This window comes from Amborella trichopoda, chromosome 3 (assembly GCF_054954075.1).
Source record: "Amborella trichopoda isolate Santa Cruz 75 chromosome 3, AtrichopodaSantaCruz75HAP2 v2.0, whole genome shotgun sequence".
Classification (NCBI taxonomy): Eukaryota; Viridiplantae; Streptophyta; class Magnoliopsida; order Amborellales; family Amborellaceae; genus Amborella; species Amborella trichopoda.
Window position 1 is genome coordinate 2,347,644 of NC_142338.1, and position 24,482 is coordinate 2,372,125.

Sequence of the window (24,482 nt, forward strand, 5' to 3'; positions counted from 1 at the left end):
TCTGTTTATACAGTACATGAACAATAAACTATAATCTGTCCCAATAGTTCACTAGTCCTGTTAGAGTAAAAGTTATACTATTACTAGGGAAACCTACTTAAATTTACCACTAAGAAAGTTGGTCCGAGAGTTAAGGCAAGAGACGAAAGGACAAGTCTAGGCAAAGTACCCGCCAAGGCCAGGAAGAGCCGCTTAGGGGAAAACGTTGGACCCTTGATCGTCCAGATTGTCATTATCCGCAACCTACAGATGGCAAATTTAATTAGGAATCTTACAAGTAACAGTACAACTTCATCTCAAACACTTAGAGTGAAAAATAAGGAACAAATTATAATAAATGATATTGAAGATCATATTCAAAATTGGAATATACCAAAGGTACCAATGCATGACATTTATCATAAGGGATCATTTAAATTCAAGATGGGTTATACCATCAAGACAGTAGAAGAAAGTTTATCTGTAACTCAGAATCAAGAAGACTTTCAACTACTATCAAGAAAAGTTATTGAAAAACATAAAGAAAATAATTACAAATATTTACACATTGGCCTTATTCAAATAGCTGTTAAACCTTTGACCCGACTAGGGTTGAAGACCTCAGTGCTTGTATGCCTAAGAGATACAAGACACAATAATTTCACAGACTCACTACTTGGCATGGTTGAATCAAGCCTCTGTAGTGGTCCAATATATTTTAACTGTTTTCTAAATTTTTCGTTTTCTTTAACTGATCCAAATATTCTAGATATACTAACAATAAATTTAAAAACTCATGGTTTTAATATGACACATGATTCTCAAAATTTAGCTATAATATACAGAATATATTACAAAGTCATGAACACCTTATGTCCAAATATTATGAGAATAGATAAAAAAGATCAAACTATATTATTTCAAACAAATATGGAAAAATCTCATACAATAGTACCCAAAACCATTAAGTGGTCAGACATTGTTCTACCACAGTCATGGGCACTACAACATGCTAATCAACCCCAAGAAATAGCATTCCAAATCAGATAATAGAACATCCAGATGAAAATATTGAAATTAAATTCCAACAAACGAAAGTACAGGATGATATAAATATTAATCGGAAAAAGAATAAAACGCCATTAATACCAAGTAGAAAATCTTATTCTACTCCTGATGTTATTATACTACCTTCTCCTCCCCAATCTTCTTCACAATCAATACCTCGTTCAGATTTACAATTACAAGGAATAAGAAGAACAACAGATCATGTTGTTATTCCTACATATACCCCTGAATCAAATATAGCATACACTCCTGAACCTAGTATAGAAGAATTTCAAATATTAACATTACAAATTGAAGATGATATAGAAGAAGAAGTAAATCCATACGATCAATATTCTGATGAATATATGGCGGCATATTTGGCAGCCAAATTGGAAAGGAAAAGAAGAAAAGTTAATAAAGATTATATCAGACAAGATTATTTATCTGATAAAAATAAACAAATTCGAGAATGGTATTTAAAAACATTTCAACCTAGATTAATAGAGTTAATGCATATAAAATATAATAAATTTCTTAAAAAAGAAAGAATAACCAAAGGATTTTTTATATGGTTAAAAGAAATGTGTAGTCAATATAATATTACTATTCCTTCATTTGACAACATTCAAAAAATAGAAAAAAAAACCTATATCAGTACGAATGGTACTACCACTGCTATTACACACCCTCCTGAAAAAAGTATAATACTCAAAGCAGTCATCCCATCTAAGGATGAACCACCACAGCCACAATCAATATATGATATAATAGCCACTCCTTATAAAGTCTTACCAAAAGAGCTTGGTAAGAAACAGGAATTGATTCCTCATATTGTAGAACAAAATAATTATATAAATTTGTATATGCAATCTTTAGGGAAACAGGCAGAACGAATAAAAAGACTTGTTTCAAAAGAACAACCTTCTGCTACACCTATACCTAAAGCAGTTCTATTCAAACTCCTCCAGAATTAAATAAAAATAAATTTCATATTGGTGATAACAATAAGTCCTTAATGGATCAATTAATAGCAAAATTATCCTAATTAGAAATTAAAGGAATACCTTCTCCCAAAATCAATATTCCTTCACCCACTATTACCAGTTCCTTACCTGAATCTTCAGATAAAGGAAAAACAAAACTACCTGAGCATGAAACAATGATGCTCCAAGAAGAACCAATCATAGAAGATACTATCCAAAATCAAGAAAATGCATTTATGGATACCACTCCCATAGATCTCAACAGAATAGCTTATGGAAAAACCTGGAAACCCATTACAGCTTTACCATATCATAAAAGACCTACACCTGTTGATATTCAAATGGAAGAAGATGCTATACAACAAGTAGTATCATATTCAGGAAGATCAATAGTAAATTGGACAATAGATGGATTATCTGAATTAAAAATATTAGATGTCATGAGACATATGACAATGTTTGCCCCTGTAAATAAAATGGCAGGCAACCCAGATCAAGAGGTTGCAAAAGCAATAGTCAATGGATTCACTGGTTGGTTAAGAGGTTGGTGGGATTTCTATGTAGATGATGAAACAAAGAATAAAATCCTCACTAATACTAGACAATGGACCGCCAGAAATGAACAGAATCAAGAAATAATTTATACAGAAAGTGATGTTGTCAACACTTTAATATATACCATTACACTGCACTTTGTAGGCAATACAGCATTTTTAGCAGCAAGATCGGAAGATCTGCTCTCCAATCTCCGCTGTCCTACACTATCGCATTACAAATGGTATAAAGTTGTATTTTTCTCAAGATTATTGATAAGAGAAGATTGCCAGTTAGACCACTGGAAAGAAAAATTTATAGCTGGTTTACCATATTTATTCGCAGAAAAAGTCAAAGAAAGACTGCGAAAGAAACATAATGGAATCATAATATATTCATCATATACACTTGGAGAGTTATCAGCAGAAATATATGCTGAGGGATTAGCCTTATGCACAGACATGAAACTTAAAAGGCAATTAGATAAACAAAAAATCACTAAGCGTAAAGAACTTGGTGACTTTTGTGAACAATTTGGATATTATCTGGATAGAAAGAATATGCCTGAACAATTATATAAGAAAAAGAAAAAATATAAAAAGGAAAAATATAAATCTAAAGCTAAAGACAAGAGAAAATATTATAGAAAGTCCAAAAGGAAACTGATCAATAAATTTTCTCCCAATACAAAAGGTAAGAAAAAACTACCAGTATGTTATAAGTGTGGTAAAGTAGGACATTATAAACATCAATGTAAATTAAAAAAGAAAATAGAATCATTACATTTAGATGAAACAATAAAATCAAAATTATATAATATAATCAATTATGATTCAACTTCTTCTACCTCTACTGATTCCCATATAGACCAAATTCAGGATGATGATCTTATCTGGACAGAATCCTCTGATTCTTCCAATACTTCTGATATAGAATCATCTAGTTCAATAAACAATAATGATTGTAGTTGTCCTATACCTACACATAATGTACATACACTTACCCAAGAAGATAATTTCATCTTGGACATTATTAACAAAATTACTGATCCAGATGAAAAAAGATCTGTCATTACTCAATTTATTTCTATAACAAAAAATAAAGCAAAAATACCTCCCATCAATAAATCTCCTGATGAATACAATTTTGCTGCAGTAATGAAGCGAGTAAGTGAACAACATACTTCTCAACAACAAAAAGAACCTACAATTGCAGATCTCAAAAGAGAAATTAAAGAAATAAAAAACGAAGTAGTCCAATTAAAAAATAGGATTAAAACTTTAGAATTACAACAACTATCTCAACAAGATACTGATACCGATGAATAGAATTTGATCAACTTATGACATATGAACCAGATACACCATCAGATATTCCAAAAACTTCAGAAGCCAAACCACATGTAATAACCATTTCCTCTGTCAATTTAATAGACAAAATAGTAATTCAAAAATGGTTTGTCCAAGTCAAAATTATAGTTGCAAAAGATTATAGTTTTGAAACTTCAGCCTTAATAGACTCAGGTGCTGACCTGAATTGTATCAATGAAGGTCTAGTACCTTCAAAATACTTTGATAAGACTACTCAAATATTAAATACAGCGGATGAAAGTAGATTATTTATCAATTATAAATTATCTAATGCTTCTGTTTGTAATAATCACCAATGCCTTGATACACCATTTATTATGGTAAAATGATTAAGCCAAGCAGTAATACTTGGAGTCCCATTCCTTACTTTGCTATATCCTTTGACCATAGATCAAACAAGAATATCTTCAACTATTCAAAATATACCAATACATTTTAATTTTATACATAAACCAAAAGTAAAAGAATTAAATAATGTCAAAAGTCAGTTACAGAACAAAGAAAAATTTATTTGCACCCGTAAACGAGAACTTAAATATAAGTCTATTGAAGAACAAATAAATACTCCTTCAATACAACAAAAAATCAAATCAATACAACACCATATAGAAACTTCTATATGCAGTGAGCATCTCAATGCTTTTTGAGAAAGAAAAAAGCATAACATTAGTCTACCATATGAACAAGGATTTGATGAAAAACAAATACCTACAAAAGCTAGACCAATACAAATGAATATTATCTTATTAGATATGTGTCGCAAAGAGATTACTAATCTCCAAAATAAAAAGCTTATCAGACCAAGCTCCTCACCTTGGAGCTGTGCAGCTTTTTATGTAAATAAGAATGCTGAAAAGGAACGAGGAGTTCCTAGGTTAGTTATTAACTATAAACCTTTAAATAAAGTTTTAAAATGGATCAGATATCCTATCCCTAATAAAAAAGATTTATTAGATAGAGTTGCTCAAGCTTGTATCTTTTCTAAATTTGATATGAAATATGGATATTGGCAAATCCAAATCCAAGAACAAGATAGATACAAAACAGCATTTAATGTCCCATTCGGCCAATATGAATGGAATGTTATTTCATTCGGCCAATATGAATGGAATGTTATGCCATTCGGCTTAAAAAATGCTCCATCTGAATTTCAAAAAATAATGAATGATGTTTTTAATGCATACCATCAATTCATGATAGTATACATAGATGATGTTTTGATTTTCTCTGAATCTATAGATCAACATATTAAACATATTAATACTTTCATACATGCAGTCCAGAATGCTGGATTAGTGGTCTCAGCAAAAAAGATTACTTTATTCAAAACCAATATAAGGTTTCTTGGCCATATGGTTCATCATGGAACAATTATTCCCATAGATAGATCAATACAATTTGCTGATAAATTCCCTGATCAGATACTTGATAAAAAAGAACTCCAAAGGTTCTTGAGATGTTTAAACTATGTTAGTGACTTTTATCCTAATCTTGCTATCGATTCTAAGCCGCTATATGATAGACTCAAAAAAAATCCTCCACCATGGACCAATATTCATACTCAGGCAGTACAAGTAATCAAACGAAAGGTAAAGACTCTTGATTGTCTTTCTCTTCCACATTCAACTGCTTTTAAAATCATAGAATGTGATGCTTCAGATATCGGTTTAGGCGGTATTCTCAAACAAAAAATAGATAATCAAGAACAATTACTCCGGTATACTTCTAAGGTTTGGAATTCCACACAACAGAACTATTCAATGGTAAAAAAAGAATTATTAGCCATCGTCCACTTTGTTTCTAAATTCCAAAGTGATGTTCTTAATCAACCATTTCTTATACGAACTGACTGCAAAGCAGCCAAAGATATTTTGCAAAAAGATGTTCAAAATTTGGTTTCCAAACAAATATTTGTTCAATGGCAGGCTATCTTATCCGCCTTTGATGTTTCCATCGAACACCTTCCCGAGTCTTCTAACTCACTCCCTAACTTTTTAACCCGTGAATTTTTGCAGGGGGCAACACTGACACAAACGACGAATCACCACTGTCCCTGGCATAACAGCTGTTCGAGGAGAATAAAAATAATAATATTTCACTTTCACCTTCACCTAGTCCAATGAGGCACTTCTCGCCGAGACAAACAACCCATGTCAAAAATAATACCGTTTGAAGAGGAACCTTCGCCTTTGGCAATTCGTTCACCTTCCCATTCTCCTATCCACCAGATCACCTATCCTGAAGCAACTGCTTCAAAACCCATATATTCTCCAGCCCAGACCAAGTCTGCTTCACAACCAAATATACCCAGGTCTTCTTATATAGAAAGAGCTTATCTCATGGATATTACTATCGATGAGAAACATGTCAATACAGAACCAATAAAACTTGCTCGTTTATATTTACTCAATCATCTTAACCCATCCAATGGTGTCAAAACCAGAGAATACTTGAAGCCATCCTTATGGAAACGGGATCTATTTCCGTTGTCCACTATTATCAACAGAATACCAGGACCATTGCATACTCCAAGGTCCAAATTAAAAACTTACTTTCCTATGAAGAGTGGGGTTGTAATCCCGCGCAAATAAAGAAACTTCACAACCCAGACTTTTCTTATAAATATTATAAGTATGTCGAATATATTGAAGCGTGGCATAAGTTTTTCTATTACCAAAATCCAAATAACACACACAGCTGGTACATTCAGTTCCGGCTCCTTATTTTCGAAAGATTCCCCACATGGTTTAAAAATTGGTTTTTTGTGTGGGGCTCAACATCTCAAATTTTACCTCCTGCTTTTAAAACAATGCAGGAACAATTCAAAGAATATAACCATGCTGAATAATACCATTGATATCCATTTATATTTCCTGGCCCTATACCAAATCCCGTGGATCATGAAATGGGATTATTCAATCTCAGTTGATACCACTGCTGACTACTCTTATATTCCCAGACTTGGAAAAACTATCTCTGTAGAGTAGTGGGACATATTCAATATGGACCCTACAACACTCACTCCCAAAAGAATACCTCAGCAAACCTCTGAGAAACAACCAAGCCCTCATACTCCTAATACCTCCTTTGATTTCCCAACCTATTTACGCAATATGCTCCAACAAAATCCTAATGCTTCAAAAGAAACCTTAGAAAACCAAATGAGAGAAATATTTGCTGAAGCTGGGAAGAAACCAGTTTCTTCTGAAGAAACGGTACAATCATCCCCTTTACACACCAACCAATATCTTAATCTTCCTGAAGAAGATCCGGATGAAGAAACAGAGCCAGAGGAAGACGACCCGGATGAATTCAGTCAAAGACCATGAAGGAATCAATAATTGAAGAATGAATTCAAAGACCATGAAGGAATCAATAATTGAAGAATGAATTCAAAGACCATGAAGGAATCAATAATTGAAGAAAGACTCATCAATCATCATCACCGACAAAGTACAAAGCATCACCGACAAAAGCACCATCAACAGTCATCACCGACAAAAAGCACCATCAACAGTCATCACCGACATATCACTGTAGCCATTTGTATATACGTCCAAAATATCACTATAGCCATTTGTAAATACGCCAAAAATGTCACTGTAGCCATGATAGGAAGCGACAAAGGGAAACACTGTTCCCAGATGCTTCTTTTTCTTTTTTTGTCTTCTTTTGTTTTTGTTTTACTTCTTTACGTCCTCTCATCCTGCTTTATGTCTTCTCCTCCTGCTTTCTGCTTTATTCCTTACTTGGAGGCGAAGCAACTCCGCCTATATAAAGACCAAGCCTTCTTCATTTGAGGCAGGGTCGAAACCTCTTCTTCTCCCACTCCTTCCTCTGCTCCCCTCTTCTCTCTCAGAGCTTCTCAGAGCTCCTCTCTCACAGAGCTTCTCTCACAGAGCTCCTCTCTTCTTTTCTCTCAGAGCTTCTCTCTCACATAGCTTCTCAGAGCTCCTCTCTTCTTTTCTCTCTTTAATCCCTCCTTGGAAATACAGCAATACTCGAGCTATCCTGACCTTCATAGCTCCAAATATTTACCAGGTTTTATCCCTCTTCTCTATCTTTTAATATCTGATGTGTGACTGCAATATAAACTCTCTTCCTTCATACTGCCTGCATCACTGGAAACTCTTTTCCAGTTACTGCATCTGTGCTCAGTAAGTTTGATAGTATTTCTTCACTCTTTCTGTTTCCCTGTTTTCTGTCTACCTTATGTTTAAAATTTCTGTTTTCGATTTCCTTTATGTATGAGTGACTGTAAGTATCTGTAAGATACTAGTTTGTTACTTTGATTGTACTGATTGGCTACAAGTTGTTTATAATAAAGATAAGTGTGTTATGAATTTTCATTATGCAATTTAAGATACTATTTAGTATAAAAATTGGAAATTTAAATTATGCTCAATGGTTAATAATAGATGTATCTGTTATCCCTCTTATCTGCATAATACTGTTCATTCTTAATTATTATAAAATTCTGCAAGAACTAATTAAATACAATAGTCTCATATTTACATATCTACTTTAGATTCTGTAAAAATACGATAAATAGGATCGGACTGTAGATCATGGGCGTTTGTTTATTGAACTAGATGATTCTGTATCAGAAGTATTGGAAGAATCAGAGGATTCTGTCCAGATAAAATAATCATCCTGAATTTGGTCTATATGGGAATTAGTAGAGGTAGAAGAAGTTGAATCATAATTGATTATATTATATAATTTTGATTTTATTGTTTCATCTAAATGTAATGATTCTATTTTTTTTTTTAATTTACATTGATGTTTATAATGTCCTACTTTACCACACTTATAACATACTGGTAGTTTTTTCTTACCTTTTGTATTGGGAGAAAATTTATTGATCAGTTTCCTTTTAAACTTTCTATAATATTTTCTCTTGTCTTTAGCTTTAGATTTATAATTTTCCTTTTTATATTTTTTTCTTTTTCTTATATAATTGTTCAAGCATATTCTTTCTATCCAGATAATATCCAAATTGTTCACAAAAGTCACCAAGTTCTTTACGCTTAGTGATTTTTTGTTTATCTAATTGCCTTTTAAGTTTCATGTCTGTGCATAAGGCTAATCCCTCAGCACATATTTCTGCTGATAACTCTCCAAGTGTATATGATGAATATATTATGATTCCATTATGTTTCTTTCGCAGTCTTTCTTTGACTTTTTCTGCGAATAAATATGGTAAACCAGCTATAAATTTTTCTTTCCAGTGGTCTAACTGGCAATCTTCTCTTATCAATAATCTTGAGAAAAATACATCTTTATACCATTTATAATGCGATAGTGTAGGACAGCGGAGATTGGAGAGTAGATCTTCCGATCTTGCTGCTAAAAGTGCTGTACTGCCTACAAAGTGCAATGTAATGGTATATATTAAAGTGTTGACAGCATCACTTTCTGTATAAATTATTTCTTGATTCTGTTCATTTCTGGCGGTCCATTGTCTAGTATTAGTGAGGATTCTATTCTTTGTTTCATCATCTACATAGAAATCCCACCAACCTCTTAACCAACCAGTGAATCCATTTACTATTGCTTTTGCAACCTCTTGATCTGGGTTGCCTGCCATTCTATTTGCAAAGGCAAACATTGTCATATGTCTCATGACATCTAATATTTTTAATTCAGATAATCCAGCTATTGTCCAGTTTACTATTGATCTTCCAGAATATGATACTACTTGTTGTATAGCATCTTCTTCCATTTGAATATCAACAGGTGTAGGTCTTTTATGATATGGTAAAGCTGTAATGAGTTTCCTGTTTTTTCCATAAGCTATTCTGTTGAGATCTATGGGAGTGGCATCCATAAATGCATTTTCTTGATTTTGGATAGTATCTTCTATGATTGGTTCTTCTTGGAGCATCATTGTTTCATGCTTAGGTAGTTTTGTTTTTCCTTTATCTGAAGATTCAGGTAAGGAACTGGTAATCTTGAGAAAAATACAACTTTATACCATTTGTAATGCGATAGTGTAGGACAGCGGAGATTGGAGAGCAGATCTTCCGATCTTGCTGCTAAAAATGCTGTATTGCCTACAAAGTGCAGTGTAATGGTATATATTAAAGTGTTGACAACATCACTTTCTGTATAAATTATTTCTTGATTCTGTTCATTTCTGGCGGTCCATTGTCTAGTATTAGTGAGGATTTTATTCTTTGTTTCATCATCTACATAGAAATCCCACCAACCTCTTAACCAGCCAGTGAATCCATTGACTATTGCTTTTGCAACCTCTTGATCTGGGTTGCCTGCCATTTTATTTACAGGGGCAAACATTGTCATATGTCTCATGACATCTAATATTTTTAATTCAGATAATCCATCTATTGTCCAATTTACTATTGATCTTCCTGAATATGATACTACTTGTTGTATAGCATCTTCTTCCATTTGAATATCAACAGGTGTAGGTCTTTTCTGATATGGTAAAGCTGTAATGGGTTTCCAGGTTTTTCCATAAGCTATTCTGTTGAGATCTATGGGAGTGGTATCCATAAATGCATTTTCTTGATTTTGGATAGTATCTTCTATGATTGGTTCTTCTTGGAGCATCATTGTTTCATGCTCAGGTAGTTTTGTTTTTCCTTTATCTGAAGATTCAGGTAAGGAACTGGTAATAGTGGGTGAAGGAATATTGATTTTGGGAGAAGGTATTCCTTTAATTTCTAATTAGGATAATTTTGCTATTAATTGATCCATTAAGGACTTATTGTTATCACCAATATGAAATTTATTTTTATTTAATTCTGGAGGAGGTTTGAATAGAACTGCTTTAGGTATAGGTGTAGCAGAAGGTTGTTCTTTTGAAACAAGTCTTTCTATTCGTTCTGCCTGTTTCCCTAAAGATTGCATATACAAATTTGTATAATTATTTTGTTCTACAATATGAGGAATCAATTCATGTTTCTTACCAAGCTCTTTTGGTAAGACTTTATAAGGAGTGGCTATTATATCATATATTGATTGTGGCTGTGGTGGTTCATCCTTAGATGGGATGACTGCTTTGAGTATTATACTTTTTTCAGGAGGGTGTGTAATAGCAGTGGTAGTACCATTCGTACTGATATAGGTTTTTTTTTCTATTTTTTTAATGTTGTCAAATGAAGGAATAGTAATATTATATTGACTACACATTTCTTTTAACCATATAAAAAATCCTTTGGTTATTCTTTCTTTTTTAAGAAATTTATTATATTTTATATGCATTAACTCTATTAATCTAGGTTGAAATGTTTTTAAATACCATTCTCGAATTTATTTATTTTTATCAGATAAATAATCTTGTCTGATATAATCTTTATTAACTTTTCTTCTTTTCCTTTCCAATTTGGCTGCCAAATATGCCGCCATATATTCATCAGAATATTGATCGTATGGATTTACTTCTTCTTCTATATCATCTTCAATTTGTAATGTTAATATTTGAAATTCTTCTATACTAGGTTCAGGAGTGTATGCTATATTTGATTCACGGGTATATGTAGGAATAACAACATGATCAGTTGTTCTTCTTATTCCTTGTAATTGTAAATCTGAACGAGGTATTGATTGTGAAGAAGATTGGGGAGAAGAAGGTAGTATAATAACATCAGGAGTAGAATAGATTTTCTACTTGGTATTAATGGTGTTTTATTCTATTTCCGATTAATATTTATATCATCCTGTACTTTCGTTTGTTGGACTTTAATTTCAATATTTCCATCTGGATGTTCTATTATCTGATTTGGAATGCTATTTCTTGGAATTTCTTGGGGTTGATTAGCATGTTGTAGTGCCCATGACTATGATAGAACAATGTCTGACCACTTAATGGTTTTGGGTACTATTGTATGAGATTTTTCCATATTTGTTTGAAATAATATAGTTTGATCTTTTTTATCTATTCTCATAATATTTGGACATAAGGTGTTTATGACTTTGTAATATATTCTGTTTATTATAGCTAAATTTTGAGAACCATGTGTCATATTAAAACCATGAGTTTTTAAATTTATTGTTAGTATATCTAGAATATTTGGATCAGTTAAAGAAACGAAAAATTTAGAAAACAGTTAAAATATATTGGACCACTACAGAGGCTTGATTCAACCACGCCAAGTAGTGAGTCTGTGAAATTATTGTATATTGTATCTCTTAGGCATACAAGCACTGAGGTGTTCAACCCTAGTCGGGTCAAAGGTTTAACAGCTATTTGAATAAGGCCAATGTGTAAATATTTGTAATTATTTTCTTTATGTTTTTCAATAACTTTTCTTGATAGTAGTTGAAAGTCTTCTTGATTCTGAGTTACAGATAAACTTTCTTCTACTGTCTTGATGGCATAACTCATCTTGAATTTAAATGATCCCTTATGATAAATGTCATGTATTGGTACCTTTGGTATATTCCAATTTTGAATATGATCTTCAATATCATTTATTATAATTTGTTCCTTATTTTTCACTCTAAGTGTTTGAGATGAAGTTGTACTGTTACTTGTAAGATTCCTAATTAAATTTGCCATCTGTAGGTTGCGGATAATGACAATCTGGACGATCAAGGGTCCAGCGTTTTCCCCTAAGCGGCTCTTCCTGGCCTTGGCGGGTACTTTACCTAGACTTGTCCTTTCGTTTCTTGCCTTAACTCTCGGACCAACTTTCTTAGTGGTAAATTTAAGTAGCTTTCCCTAGTAATAGTATAACTTTTACTCTAACAGGACTAGTGAACTATTGGGACATGTTATAGTTTTCTGTTCATGTACTGTATAAACAGATTCCTGTTTGCACAGTTTTACTGCATGGCTTTGATATCACAAACGCCCAGGATTTACAGTCCGATCCTATTTATCGTATTTTTGCAGAATCTAAAGTAGATATGTAAATATGAGACTATTGTATTTAATTAGTTCTTGCAGAATTTTATAATAATTAAGAATGAACAGTATTATGCAGATAAGAGAGATAACAGAAACATCTATTACTAACCATTGAGCATAATTTAAATTTCCAATTTTTATACTAAAAATTGCATAATGAAAATTCATAACACACTTATCTTTATTATAAACAACTTGTAGCCAATCTGTACAATCAAAGTAACAAACTAATATCTTACAGATACTTACAGTCACTCATACATAAAGGAAATCGAAAACAGAAATTTTAAACATAAGGTAGACAGAAAACAGGGAAATAGAAAGAGTGAAGAAATACTATCAAACTTACTGAGCACAGATGCAATAACTGGAAAAGAGTTTCCAGTGATGCGGGCAGTATGAAGGAAGAGAGTTTATATTGCAGTCATGCATCAGATATTAAAAGATAGAGAAAAGGGATAAAACCTGGTAAATATTTGGAGCTATGAAGGTCAGGATAGCACGAGTATTGCTGTATTTCCAATGAGGGATCAGAGAGAGAAAAGAAGAGAGGAGCTCTGAGAAGCTCTGTGAGAGAGAAGCTCTAAGATAAAAGAAGAGAGGAGCTCTGTGAGAGAGGAGCTCTGAGAAGCTATGTGAGAGAGGAGCTCTGAGAAGCTCTGAGAGAGAAGAAGGGAGCAAAGGAAGGAGTGGGAGAAAGAGAGGTTTCGACCCTGCCTCAAATGAAGAAGGCTTGGTCTTTATATAGGCGGAGTTGCTTCGCCTCCAAGTAAGGAATAAAGCAGAAAGCAAGAGGAGAAGACATAAAGCAGGATGAGAGGACGTAAAGAAGTACAACAAAAACAAACGAAGACAAAAAAGGAAAAAGAAGCATCTGGGAACAGTGTTTCCCTTTGTCGCTTCCTATCATGGGTACAGTGACATTTTTGGCGTATTTACAAATGGCTACAGTGATATTTTTGGCGTATATACAAATGGCTACAGTGATATGTCGGTGATGACTGTTGATGGTGCTTTTTGTCAGTGATGCTTTATACTTTGTCGGTGATGATGATTGATGAGTCTTTCTTCAATATTGATTCCTTCATGGTCTTTGAATTCATTCTTCAATTATTGATTCCTTCATGGTCTTTGACTGAATTCATCCGGGTCGTCTTCCTCTGGTTCTGTTTCTTCATCCGGATCTTCTTCAGGAAGATTAAGATATTGGTTGGTGTGTAAAGGGGATGATTGTACCGTTTCTTCAGAAGAAACTGGTTTCGTCCCAGCTTCAGCAAATATTTCTCTCATTTGGTTTTCTAAGGTTTCTTTTGAAGCATTGGGATTTTGCTGGAGCATATTGCGTAAATAGGTTGGGAAATCAAAGGAGGTATTAGCAGTATGAGGGCTTGGTTGTTTCTCAGAGGTTTGCTGAGGTATTCTTTTGGGAGTGAGTGTTGTAGGGTCCATATTGAATATGTCCCACCACTTTACAGAGATAGTTTTTCCAAGTCTGAGAATATAAGAATAGTCAGCAGTGGTATCAACTGAGATTGAATTATCCCATTTCATGATCTATGGGATTCGGTATAGGGCCAACAGAATACCAGGACCATTGCATACTCTAAGGTCCAAATTAAAAACTTACTTTCCTATGAAGAGTGGGGTTGCAATCCCGCGCAAGGAAAGAAACTTCACAACCTAGACTTTTCTTATAAATATTATAAGTATGCCGAATATATTGAAGTGTGGCATAAGTTTTTCTATTACCAAAATCCAAATAACACACACAGCTGGTACATTCAGTTCCGGCTCCCTATTTTCGAAAGATTCCCCACATGGTTTAAAAATTGGTTTTTTGTGTGGGGCTCAACATCTCAAATTTTACCTCCTGCTTTTAAAACAGTACAGGAACAATTCAAAGAATAAACATCCCAAGAATGTTTGGAGTTCTTTTTTATCAAGTATCTGATCAGGGAATTTATCAGCAAATTGTATTGATCTATCTATGGGAATAATTGTTCCATGATGAATCATATGGCCAAGAAACCTTATATTGGTTTTGAATAAAGTAATCTTTTTTGATGAGACCACTAATTCAGTATTCTGGACTGCATGTATGAAAGATATATATATATATATATATATATATATGGGATGATGTAAACTTTACAACCCTTCAAATTACAAATGATCATGATAAAAAAAGTTGTGAAAGGTGGATTTATCAATTTTGTAGTCTACTTTTTTAAAAAGTTATTTTTATGGAATAATTTTGTAAATATTACTACAAGACAAATAATATTTTTATCATCTCCATAAGGGATAAAGTTGAATTTTAACTAAATGAAAAGAGTACTCTACAAATAAAGTTCTACAACACTAACTTCTAAAATACCAGAACAAATTGAATAAAAGATATCTAGGTGGGTATGAGCGTAAAATTCTCTCTTTTTTCCTTTAAGGTGAGGTTTGTATAAGGTATCAACCATAAATAATCACGGTAGGGGGCACATCAAAATCTTGTTATAAGATGTAATTTAGGTGCCAAAATTTTTATGATTATCTCAAAATGTATTTTTCACCCCTATTACGAAATGGAAAGCTCTAAAAATAGTGTAGATCTAACAAATTTATGAATACTTAAATATCTTGACAATAGACTGTCTAGATAATGTATTGATACTTGAAATTCAATTTTTTTTTCATATTTATATACATCGAATTAGAGGTGATTAATTGAAGAGTTTTTTAACGATAAAACAACCCTTTTCAATGAATTTTGAGGTGCACCTTACTTGTGCAGGTGTAAAGTTGAACCTTACATAAACTTTAGGCTTAAATAATTCAAAATTTCGGGTGTTTTATTCAATATTTCATTTGGGTTCGTTTCGGCAGGTTCATAATTAAACGAAATTTCCTTGCTGAGATGAAACCGTATAAAAAGCGGGAAATTACAAATCGCCCCTGAGCACTGAACCAGCCTCTCTTATCTCAAGCGCTCTCTCTGTCTTCCTTCCTCTGCAAAACCCAGATTTCTTCTCTTTCTTCCTCTGTGAACCCTAATTCGAAACCCTAGATTCTCCTTTCTTTTGCTGTAATACTGCTTCATTCTTGTGCCGGAGCCCTTTGTTTAAGCAACGGAGGTTTGCTTTTGATCGCTCCCTCTCTGCATGTCCTGGTTAGAAACCCTAGTTCCTAGCTTTTGATTTCTTTTCATGGAATAGTGAGTTAACTGTTATTGCCACTTCCAGTCTCTGTGGCTGCAATTTCTTGCGTTAAGCTCTAAACAAGGCCTTCTGCATAATGAGTTATTGCTTGCCTCCATTGAAATCCCAGGTAAAAACCCTAGATTTCTATGCCCAACACAGGTTGTGTAAATTAAGTATTCCAGTTTATCAAAAACGAGTTGATAGCCTGGATTTCCATGGCGGATATAGATTCCTTGAAGTGCCTGGTGGAGCTTCTGAGAAACTGCAATTTCTAGGGTTCAGATTCAAGCAAGCGGTTCATTTCATGAGAGATAGGAGCAAGAATAGGAAGCCGTTGCAAAAAGGTCGGAACTTGAGCATTGAGGGAATTCAGACCGTGCAGGCCTTGAAGAGAGCAAAGAAAGATGAGGATTCTCTTAGAAAAGTGTTTGTAACAAAGGTTAGGCGCCTGATCAAATTGGATATGATTTCTGTTCTTCGAGAATTGCAGAGGCAGAATGAGGGTGAACTGGCTTTGCAGGTGATTTTATGGATTATATTTCAAGACCAAACTTTTTTAAATTAGCTACATTTCTTTTAACATTTATCAGTGATTGTGAAATTTGGTTGGTGTTCAACGCTGAGAAACTTGATATAGTAGATAGTTTGTGATTAAATCTAGGGGAATTTATCAAAATGCACCCAACTTTTGAACAATTTAACATTTTACCCTTTCCACTGTTCAACTCATGTTTATGTTTAGGAAAATTGTTTCATGCGGGCTGGAACATATGACTACATACGCTGTCCAAAAAGTGTAAAGCATCCATCTTAAAGATGGATGCAAGTAGGTGTTCCATTTAAAAACAATGGAAACTAACGGTCCAAATGTTTTCTTACTAGAATTATTATTTCTAGTTTTAAAATTTACTTATTTTTCATATTCATGATCTCAATTACATGTCCTTAAAAATTAAGTCCAAAGTTCCATCTAAAAAATAGATTTATTAATAGGCCTGCATTTCTACATAGCTTGGCCGCATAGAAACGGGTCCGTTTGTTTAAGTGTATTTTGATCGGTATGTTCAAACTAAAGTAAAAGATATATTCCAGGGTGATATTATCGTACTCCTTTTTGTTATATTCCAGGGTGATATTATGTCCGGATGGTGATTATTAATTCATCTTTAGCTACCAAATTGTTATGATGTTTTGTTTGCGCATAGCAATCAAACTAAGATTTTTTGAATAGGTTTTAGTTGCTCATGTTATTTAGTATTTTGCAGAATATTATTTGCAAGTTTTCTTCCTACCAATAAACCATCTCCACAATTATTTCCAATTTTATCAAAGTATTAATTCGTCAACATTACAAAATCTTTTGGAGTGAGACAGTAAATTTATTTTAAAAAACGTATTATAAGAATGGCAAACCTTATAAGTGCGGTTGTGCATGTTTCTAGAATTCATAATTGTTGTCCAGGTTGTTCTCGTGATCTCTAAACATTATTGATTGGGTGTTCAATTAAGCAGGAAAATATTGTGTAAATTGTATGTTTTGCAATTACTGGTAATAAAAATTTGTCTTGGTAAATCCATAAATCTATGATGATGGAAGAATGATGGCTTGACTTCTACCCCTTTGTTTATGCTCTTCAATCTCAGTGTCAGTTTCAGTTTCATTATGCCTTGTGAGTATATCTATAAACATACTTGTCCAACAAACTCGGCTTGCTTGGAGTAGCCAAGATAAACCTCTGCTTAATTTACAATTCCTCAAAACACCACAAAGCAAATTCTTACCCTCTTGACAGAGACCTGATAATTCCATTGAAAGTAGAGAATATCCCAATATTTCCCCTGACTAGAGAGAAAAAAAAAGCGTGGGTCTCTACAGATGCTTACCCTATCTCGTTAATCGAGTCATGGGGACGTGTCATTGCAGTCCTCTTTGTGAAGGCTTTATGCCCTATTAGAATTATATCTTGCCCCACTATATGGATATGCCTGCCCTGTATTCATTGAGCTGTCGGAAAGCAAAGGTCTAGTATACAAGGACACTGTCAGATGGAAACCTCGGATATAAAAAGAAGAAGATAAATGGTATGATCTGCCTAATTTTGATGACGACAGAGAAAAGAGGAAATAGTTTGGCGGTTCATTGTGGGCTAGTTTTCTTTTTCTTTCTTTTTTGGGCTTGCTGAGCTGCACCCCCCACCCTTTTCCTCTTCTTTCTCTGTCACCACCAAAAAAAGGCTTATATGCAACTTCTAGACAACATATTGTTGCTTGGGGCTTGTATGGATCCCGGATTTCTTAAAACCTGGTTTTATGAAAACAGGTTTCCCTCCAGGCAAGGGTATTTGGCACCTTTTTTCCATTCAGAACCCAGTTTTCCATAACCCCAGATTGGCCCCCATCTTGAGGTTCCAGGAAATACTGCTGAAAGTAGTTGTCCAAAGCCTGAGTTTTGAGCACAACCAGGGTTTATTCCACCCAGGAGACCAACAATCTCTTGGAGTTTGAGCTAAGAATTGCTCCTGGAAATTACCTTATAACTGGGCACATCAGTTGGTTGATTGTCAAAGAGTCCACTGCCATTCTGACTGTTCTTCCTTGAATTTGGTCTTTTGAATATATTTGACAAAGGTGATCTGTTGAAGATGATGATCTTTACTGGTGATTTCAGAAGTTTTGGGTGCTCTCTCTTGTTATTGTTCTTCAAATGCGTCTTTTGAGTATATTTAGCAAATGGGGCCTGTAAAAGCTGGTGATTTTTACAAGTGAGTTTCAGTACACATTTTAGTGCTCTCACTTTTTTATTGTACCATGAATTTGTATCCTTAGAATAGAGTTTACAAAAACGATACAGGTGAATGGATGCTGATGATTTAGCAGAGGTCTTCCTCTACTTCATGAAGCTTATATCCATTTTAGAGGCAATTTAGTAGCTATTGCACTTCACTTGGTTGTTATACTATAACCCAATCACTACGAAAATGTCAGTCCATGAACTAAAATGGTGGATGTTGATGCAAGGGCCTACTATCAGATCATGTAATATTCTGGTGGGTCCCACTCTCCCTAGCTCATGGTTTTTCATCTTTCATTAGAGAGTGATGAATATGTTAGATTTTTATTCTTTCTTTCTTTTTCACCTTGAAAGTTTAAATTGGACTATGGTTTTCCACAGGCCATTGGAACGTCGTGTACTTAATGAGAGATGCAATTGCCCTGCCATCATTGTTTATTTTGATATCATTTCTTTAATTTTTCCCTTGAAAGTTTAAATTGGCCTATGGTCTTCCACAGGCCATTGGAATGTAATGTACTTCTTAACGAGAGATGCAATTGCCCTGCCATCATTGTTTATTTTTTAGTTGTGGGCCATTATTCCTTTTCGGGCTGCTTTAGGTGTGTTGACCATTAATTTTGGTTTAGCTCAAATTGGTGTCCTTTTTATCAGGTTTTTGAAGATGTTCGAAAAGAGTACTGGTATAAGCCTCAGGTATCATTATATGCTGATATGATTGCAGTATTGGCACGAAATGGAAGCTTTGAAAAGGTTAAATTGCTTTTCTCTGATTTGAAGATGGAGATTTTGGAAGGTGATATTGAAGGGTTTAATGGACTTTTGAGAACTTTCATCGAGTTTGGCATGGCTGGTGCTGCAACCGAATGTTACCATTTGATGAGGAAAGTTCAATGTGAACCGGATAAATCTACATTTATGATATTGATTAATGGCTTGGAATCACTAGGAAATTTTGATTTTGCATCTAAATTAAGGTCTGAAGCTGAAAAGTACTTTGGAGACCTAGAGTTTTTTTTGGAAGAGAATGAAGGAACAGCAATGGCCTTAACTAGGAGCTAGCAGCATACTGTCAGAGTCCTCATGGGACTGATACATGGTGTATTGTTCTTGTTGGGGAAGGTACAGTATTGGAGTATATATCAAGAAGAAATATGGGATACATTAAAACATCCAGATTCTATTACTCAATTCAGTCCCATGGAAGATATACTTGCTATATGTGAGCCCTACTCTACTATTGATCCCTTTTGTATTGATTTGCCTCTTTTTTTATCTAGCCCATCAAAGTGCTAATGATATGATTTACCTTTTTTTTTTGGGATGTGAATCTTGTGTAAATGAAGCTGTAGAACCTTCAGAAATGATCAGACACCCAAAGAACATGATGCCAACGTTTCATATTTATTAATTGAGAAGATTCGTGAGTTTCTTTTCGTTAATACATTGATTGAACTGTTTGATTCCCTTTGAACTTTTACACAGCATCTTATGATTACATGCAGAAGTGGGGGATGTGCAACCCACCTTTATCGAATTTCCAGATCCCCATGCTGAAGATATCAAGATAGAAACACAGATTTTTGTTGCAAAAAGGGCAAGGTAGGATACTTTCCATTAACAATCACATTTCCTCAATTTGGATTCACACTTATATATATAGTGGCTTGTATATTATATTGGCACATCCCATGGTTTCTTTGATCCCCATATCTTTTGCTTTTTCTTTTGCTGATTAAACAACTCAACTATATCAATCTTTCTTACTGTTTCCAAGACTTTTTGGGTGCTCCGAAATACTCACTGTTTACTTGACATTACTTCTCTGATCTGTAGAACTTGTGAGTCCTATACTCCTATCATAATGGAATTTACGTTTTTGAACTTTCAGACTGATAATTCCATATCATGGAGCCAAAACATTTTTCTCCATAGACAAAATGGGAGCTTCCAACTTCATCTCTCTGCCTGCTCTGTCTAAATCACTTTCTGAGCTTAAAAAAGCAGAACTAAGATTTCTTTCATACCTCAGTGACTCAAAGTTATTTACCTTCAAAATTCTAGCCCAATTGCCAGTTTAAGGGAACGCCTGTATATGACATATTGCCATGCTCTTGCGGAATTATTCTCTACTAAAGCTGTTTTCCTTCAAATGTTTGGCCAAATTGCCAGTTTGAAGGAGCCAAATTATATGATACCACTCTTCTCCCACTGCTACTGGTTACCTCGAATGAAAGGGGCTGACTACCGAGGTCTATATTGCATTGCCAATTCTGACCCCAGTTCCTTGCCATAGGCAACCACCCAGTCTTGGAACCCTTTATCTTCACTGCAATCACTTCTCCATCAGAACCCACATTTGTTATCAGAACTTGATGGAAATATGTGTTCCCTCCTATGGTGAATCGTAGGCCTCCATTTCTTGCACAATTAACCCTAGACAGCACCCGAACAGGACTTAATCTCTCTATTGAGTAATGATGAGAGAGAGAGGGACAATTAAAAGTTCAATACTATGAATTCACATGCACTTTTACGATATCAAAATGGAAATTTTTTATATGTTCATGAGCTTTCATGAATCACATAAATAGTTGGTGAATGTTTTGAGAGGACTAGATTTCTATTTTTTTGCTCAGAAAAACAACCGAAAGGCTGAATGATTGTTTCCAATAGTTAGTTATTCTTAGTATAAATGTGGGATAAATGATAGTCTACATTTTGAGCTTACCTTTCTCATTGACAAGAACAAAGCTAAAAAGTCTCAGTCCTAGAGATTAAACATGGAACTGGATAAAATCTACCACAATGCAAGATTTGATTGTAATGTGTACAATCAATGAAATCAAGTTCATTGTTTATCTCTCTCTCATGAAAAACCATCTAGACTAGGAAATGATCCTCCAAAATAAGTTGTGAAGTTCATTAGTTATTCTCTATCTAATTCTCACCTCCTATATTGCACTGGTACCATATCAGCTTGTTTCTCTGCAATTTCATAGAAAGCCAAGGCCGACATCTCGAAATGCTCTCTAGGATGGTTACACCAGCCACCATAATCACTTGGAAGGCCATAGTTTGGAGGACAAAAGTCAGTTGCAGTGACTATAACAGAGGGGCTTCCTTGTAAACACCACAATATGTGATCCACACATCTTAGTTCGAAGCAGCCACCACAGGTACTCCCTCCATTGAACAGTTCACTGCTTAATCCAGTGCTATATGTGTAACCTCTCTTGTTCAGGTCGCCATAGCCACAAGCACCATCACCTGCATTATGTTGGCACTGTGAGGGAAACATACGAAGAGGGACCTCTACATAACATTTTCACAAACCCCACCTCCCCTTCCGGCTCTCTCTCTCTCTCTTTCTCTCTGTTCTCCAGGCATAGGACCAACTTCTCTCTCTCTCTGTTCTCCATGCATAGGACTAACCTCCCTCTCTCTCTCTCTCTCTCTCTCTCTCTCTTCTCCATGCATAGGACTAACCTCTCTCTCTCTCTCTCTCTCTCTCTCTCTCAGCAGTAAGAAGAAAGAGGTCGAATACCAGTAGTAACTGAGGCATAAGGGTCTTTAGAATATGTAGCCGTCGCTGACTTCCACTCTTCAATACTACCCTGTGTTGCCTTGCTTAAGCTGGACACCACCATAAGACAGAGGAACACAGCATGTAAAACACCCATTTGGTTGAGCCAGGTACTTCTCTCTCTTCACTTCAAAAAAATATAAGACTTGAGGAGAGAAAAAGACGGCATTTTTTCTAGAGAGGGGGCCCTAGTCTGAGGTTCCCAATCTTTTTTGTAAATGACCATCCCAACCTTCTCTGCATTGCTTCCATAAAATTTGAATTTTGAGTGTAATGCCTTCTCTGTCAACCTCTCTCCATTTGGCAACTTTGAATTTGTACATACAAGGGAGTGTGCTGTTCATTTACCCCTTCGTGTAAAACTCCATTAGGATTAATTTTAAGAGCCTAAATTTTTTGTGAAGTAACCTCTTAAATCCCGTAGATTGACCTGAAAAAAAATTTCCTAACTGCATTTTTTATGCACTTAAAAAAATAATGCTCAAGATTGAATTGAGACCATTTAATTTTTAAAACATGACATCTAAGTATTAGAAAACTGGAATTTCAATTTTTTTTAGACAATAATTATCTAGTGAGGTAATTCACAAAATTTTAGGTTGAAAAAAAATTCTTCCCAAGTAGGTTTCAGACCGAGGTAGCATATATACATTATTATGCTCCTACAGGTGTATGCTCTACTGTTATTTCAATGCAAAAATTAAATGAAACTTTACTTTTGTGAGTAGTATAGGAGCCTTTAGGACTTGGAAAGTCAGAAAGAAGGGGCGCCTCGGCATATGTGTATTCGTTAAATGTTAATTGTAATTAAGAAATGTGATGCATAGGTTGATGGGGAACGAAGTTGCGACATGGAAGAAGCTTTGGCAATGGTGGCTTCATTTCAGGCTCTTCTTTTTAGACAAATGTTGGTAAGGGAATATTGGGGACATCGGTGAGTGGATAAAATAAAGTGGTCCGAGACTCAGGTCACTGCAAAACTTTTTTTTTTTTTTCTTTTTTTGCTTTTTTTTTTACATTAAAGTCACTGTCAATCTTTCTTTCTTTTTTTTTCTTTTCTTTTCTTCTTTTTTTTTTTTTTTTTTTTTTTTTTTTTTTTTTTTAACATTAAAGTCACTGCCAAACTTTTTGACGAATATGGAGAACTTTTTGGTATTTTTTCTGAGTGATATAATTAGTTTCTTGATTGTCATGTTTATTATCTCATAAATAGTATCACAAATCAATGTAAGGGCGGGAGTGGGCCAGGTTGGTTTGGAAAGGGACCCTTGCCTTACTCTTGGGTTAGGTGGCCCTATTGATGGAGTCGGGCCAGAGGAGGCTAAATTCATGAAGAAAAACAAAGAAAAGGTGAGACAGGCTGGACCCATGCCCTGGCCCAGCCTGGATATTAAGCCTAGAGTTTGGGCTTGGGCTCAGCATTTGGGCTGAATTTAGCTAATTAGGGCAGGGCTGTCTAGGCTATGCTACGCCATCTAACCCATTGCTACCCTAAAATCAATGTTTATACTAGCCAAGGTCCTAAGATAGAGTCAATTGATCTCCCTCAGGTAAGTTTCAAGTCAAATTGGTGTTTTTTTTTAAGGGATTGTAGATTATGAGGCCATTTATTTTTACTACGAGGTCATCCGCTTTGTGGGCATTTAGATTTAAGCCTTTAAAAACTCAAAAAACAATGTTTTGCTTGTCTAAACTTGTTCATGTAATGATGATGATGATAAGAACATATCACAAAATTGGAGTAGAAAAATACTTTAGGCCTTGGTCTAATCATCTCATCAAATGGAATGCTTTTATGTTCAAAAGAAAGCTCGCTCAATGTGATCTTACACAAAATTTGCAAGATTGCCAAAAATTGGGCTTGGGCATGAGTTGTTAACTGTTGATGTTAGCAATGCCAGATCTCAAGATTGATTCCTACCAAACTACCAAAATAAAAAAACATAAAAAAAAAAAAAATGCATTGGGATGAAGCAGAATTTATCGTCAAACAAATGCTCCTATCATTTTTTCTTAATAAGCGGTTTCATTGTGTTATTAATATACGAAATTGTTTCATTGAAATCACTCCCGATGCATATAATTCAACTCTCTGCATTTACAGCTAAGATGAAACCTTC

General features: G+C 34.5%; 2 protein-coding genes across 10 annotated transcripts; one reads left to right on the forward strand and one right to left on the reverse strand.

Moving 5' to 3' along the window:
- Positions 1–54: 54 nt before the first annotated feature.
- EXPA20 (expansin A20) lies at positions 55–22,510 on the reverse strand. Of its 2 annotated transcripts, none has more exons than XM_088862843.1 (3): positions 22,324–22,459; positions 21,728–22,046; positions 55–243 (listed from the first exon to the last, which is right to left on the reverse strand). In XM_088862843.1, the coding sequence occupies exons 1-3, from the start codon at positions 22,457–22,459 to the stop codon at positions 84–86; spliced, it is 615 nt and encodes a 204-aa protein (XP_088718969.1). In that variant the 3' UTR covers positions 55–83. The 2 variants fall into 2 exon arrangements, with proteins under 2 accessions (XP_088718969.1, XP_011625505.1); XM_011627203.3 differs by lacking the exon at positions 55–243 and adding an exon at positions 20,357–21,212 and having other exon boundaries at positions 22,324–22,510.
- LOC18439752 (vacuolar sorting protein 9 domain protein) lies at positions 15,551–23,558 on the forward strand. 8 transcript variants are annotated; one of them, XR_016052696.1, is made up of 7 exons: positions 15,711–16,112; positions 16,214–16,505; positions 19,431–19,998; positions 20,262–20,378; positions 21,756–21,955; positions 22,299–22,472; positions 23,190–23,558. XR_016052696.1 is itself a non-coding variant. In XM_020670836.2 (3 exons), exons 2-3 carry the CDS (start codon positions 16,290–16,292, stop codon positions 19,836–19,838), a joined length of 624 nt encoding a protein of 207 aa, XP_020526495.1. In that variant the 5' UTR covers positions 15,711–16,112; positions 16,214–16,289; the 3' UTR covers positions 19,839–20,218. The 8 variants fall into 8 exon arrangements, 2 of the variants coding, with proteins under 2 accessions (XP_006849973.1, XP_020526495.1); XR_016052695.1 differs by having other exon boundaries at positions 20,282–20,378; XR_016052697.1 differs by having other exon boundaries at positions 20,282–20,378; positions 22,302–22,472.
- Positions 23,559–24,482: the final 924 nt, after the last annotated feature.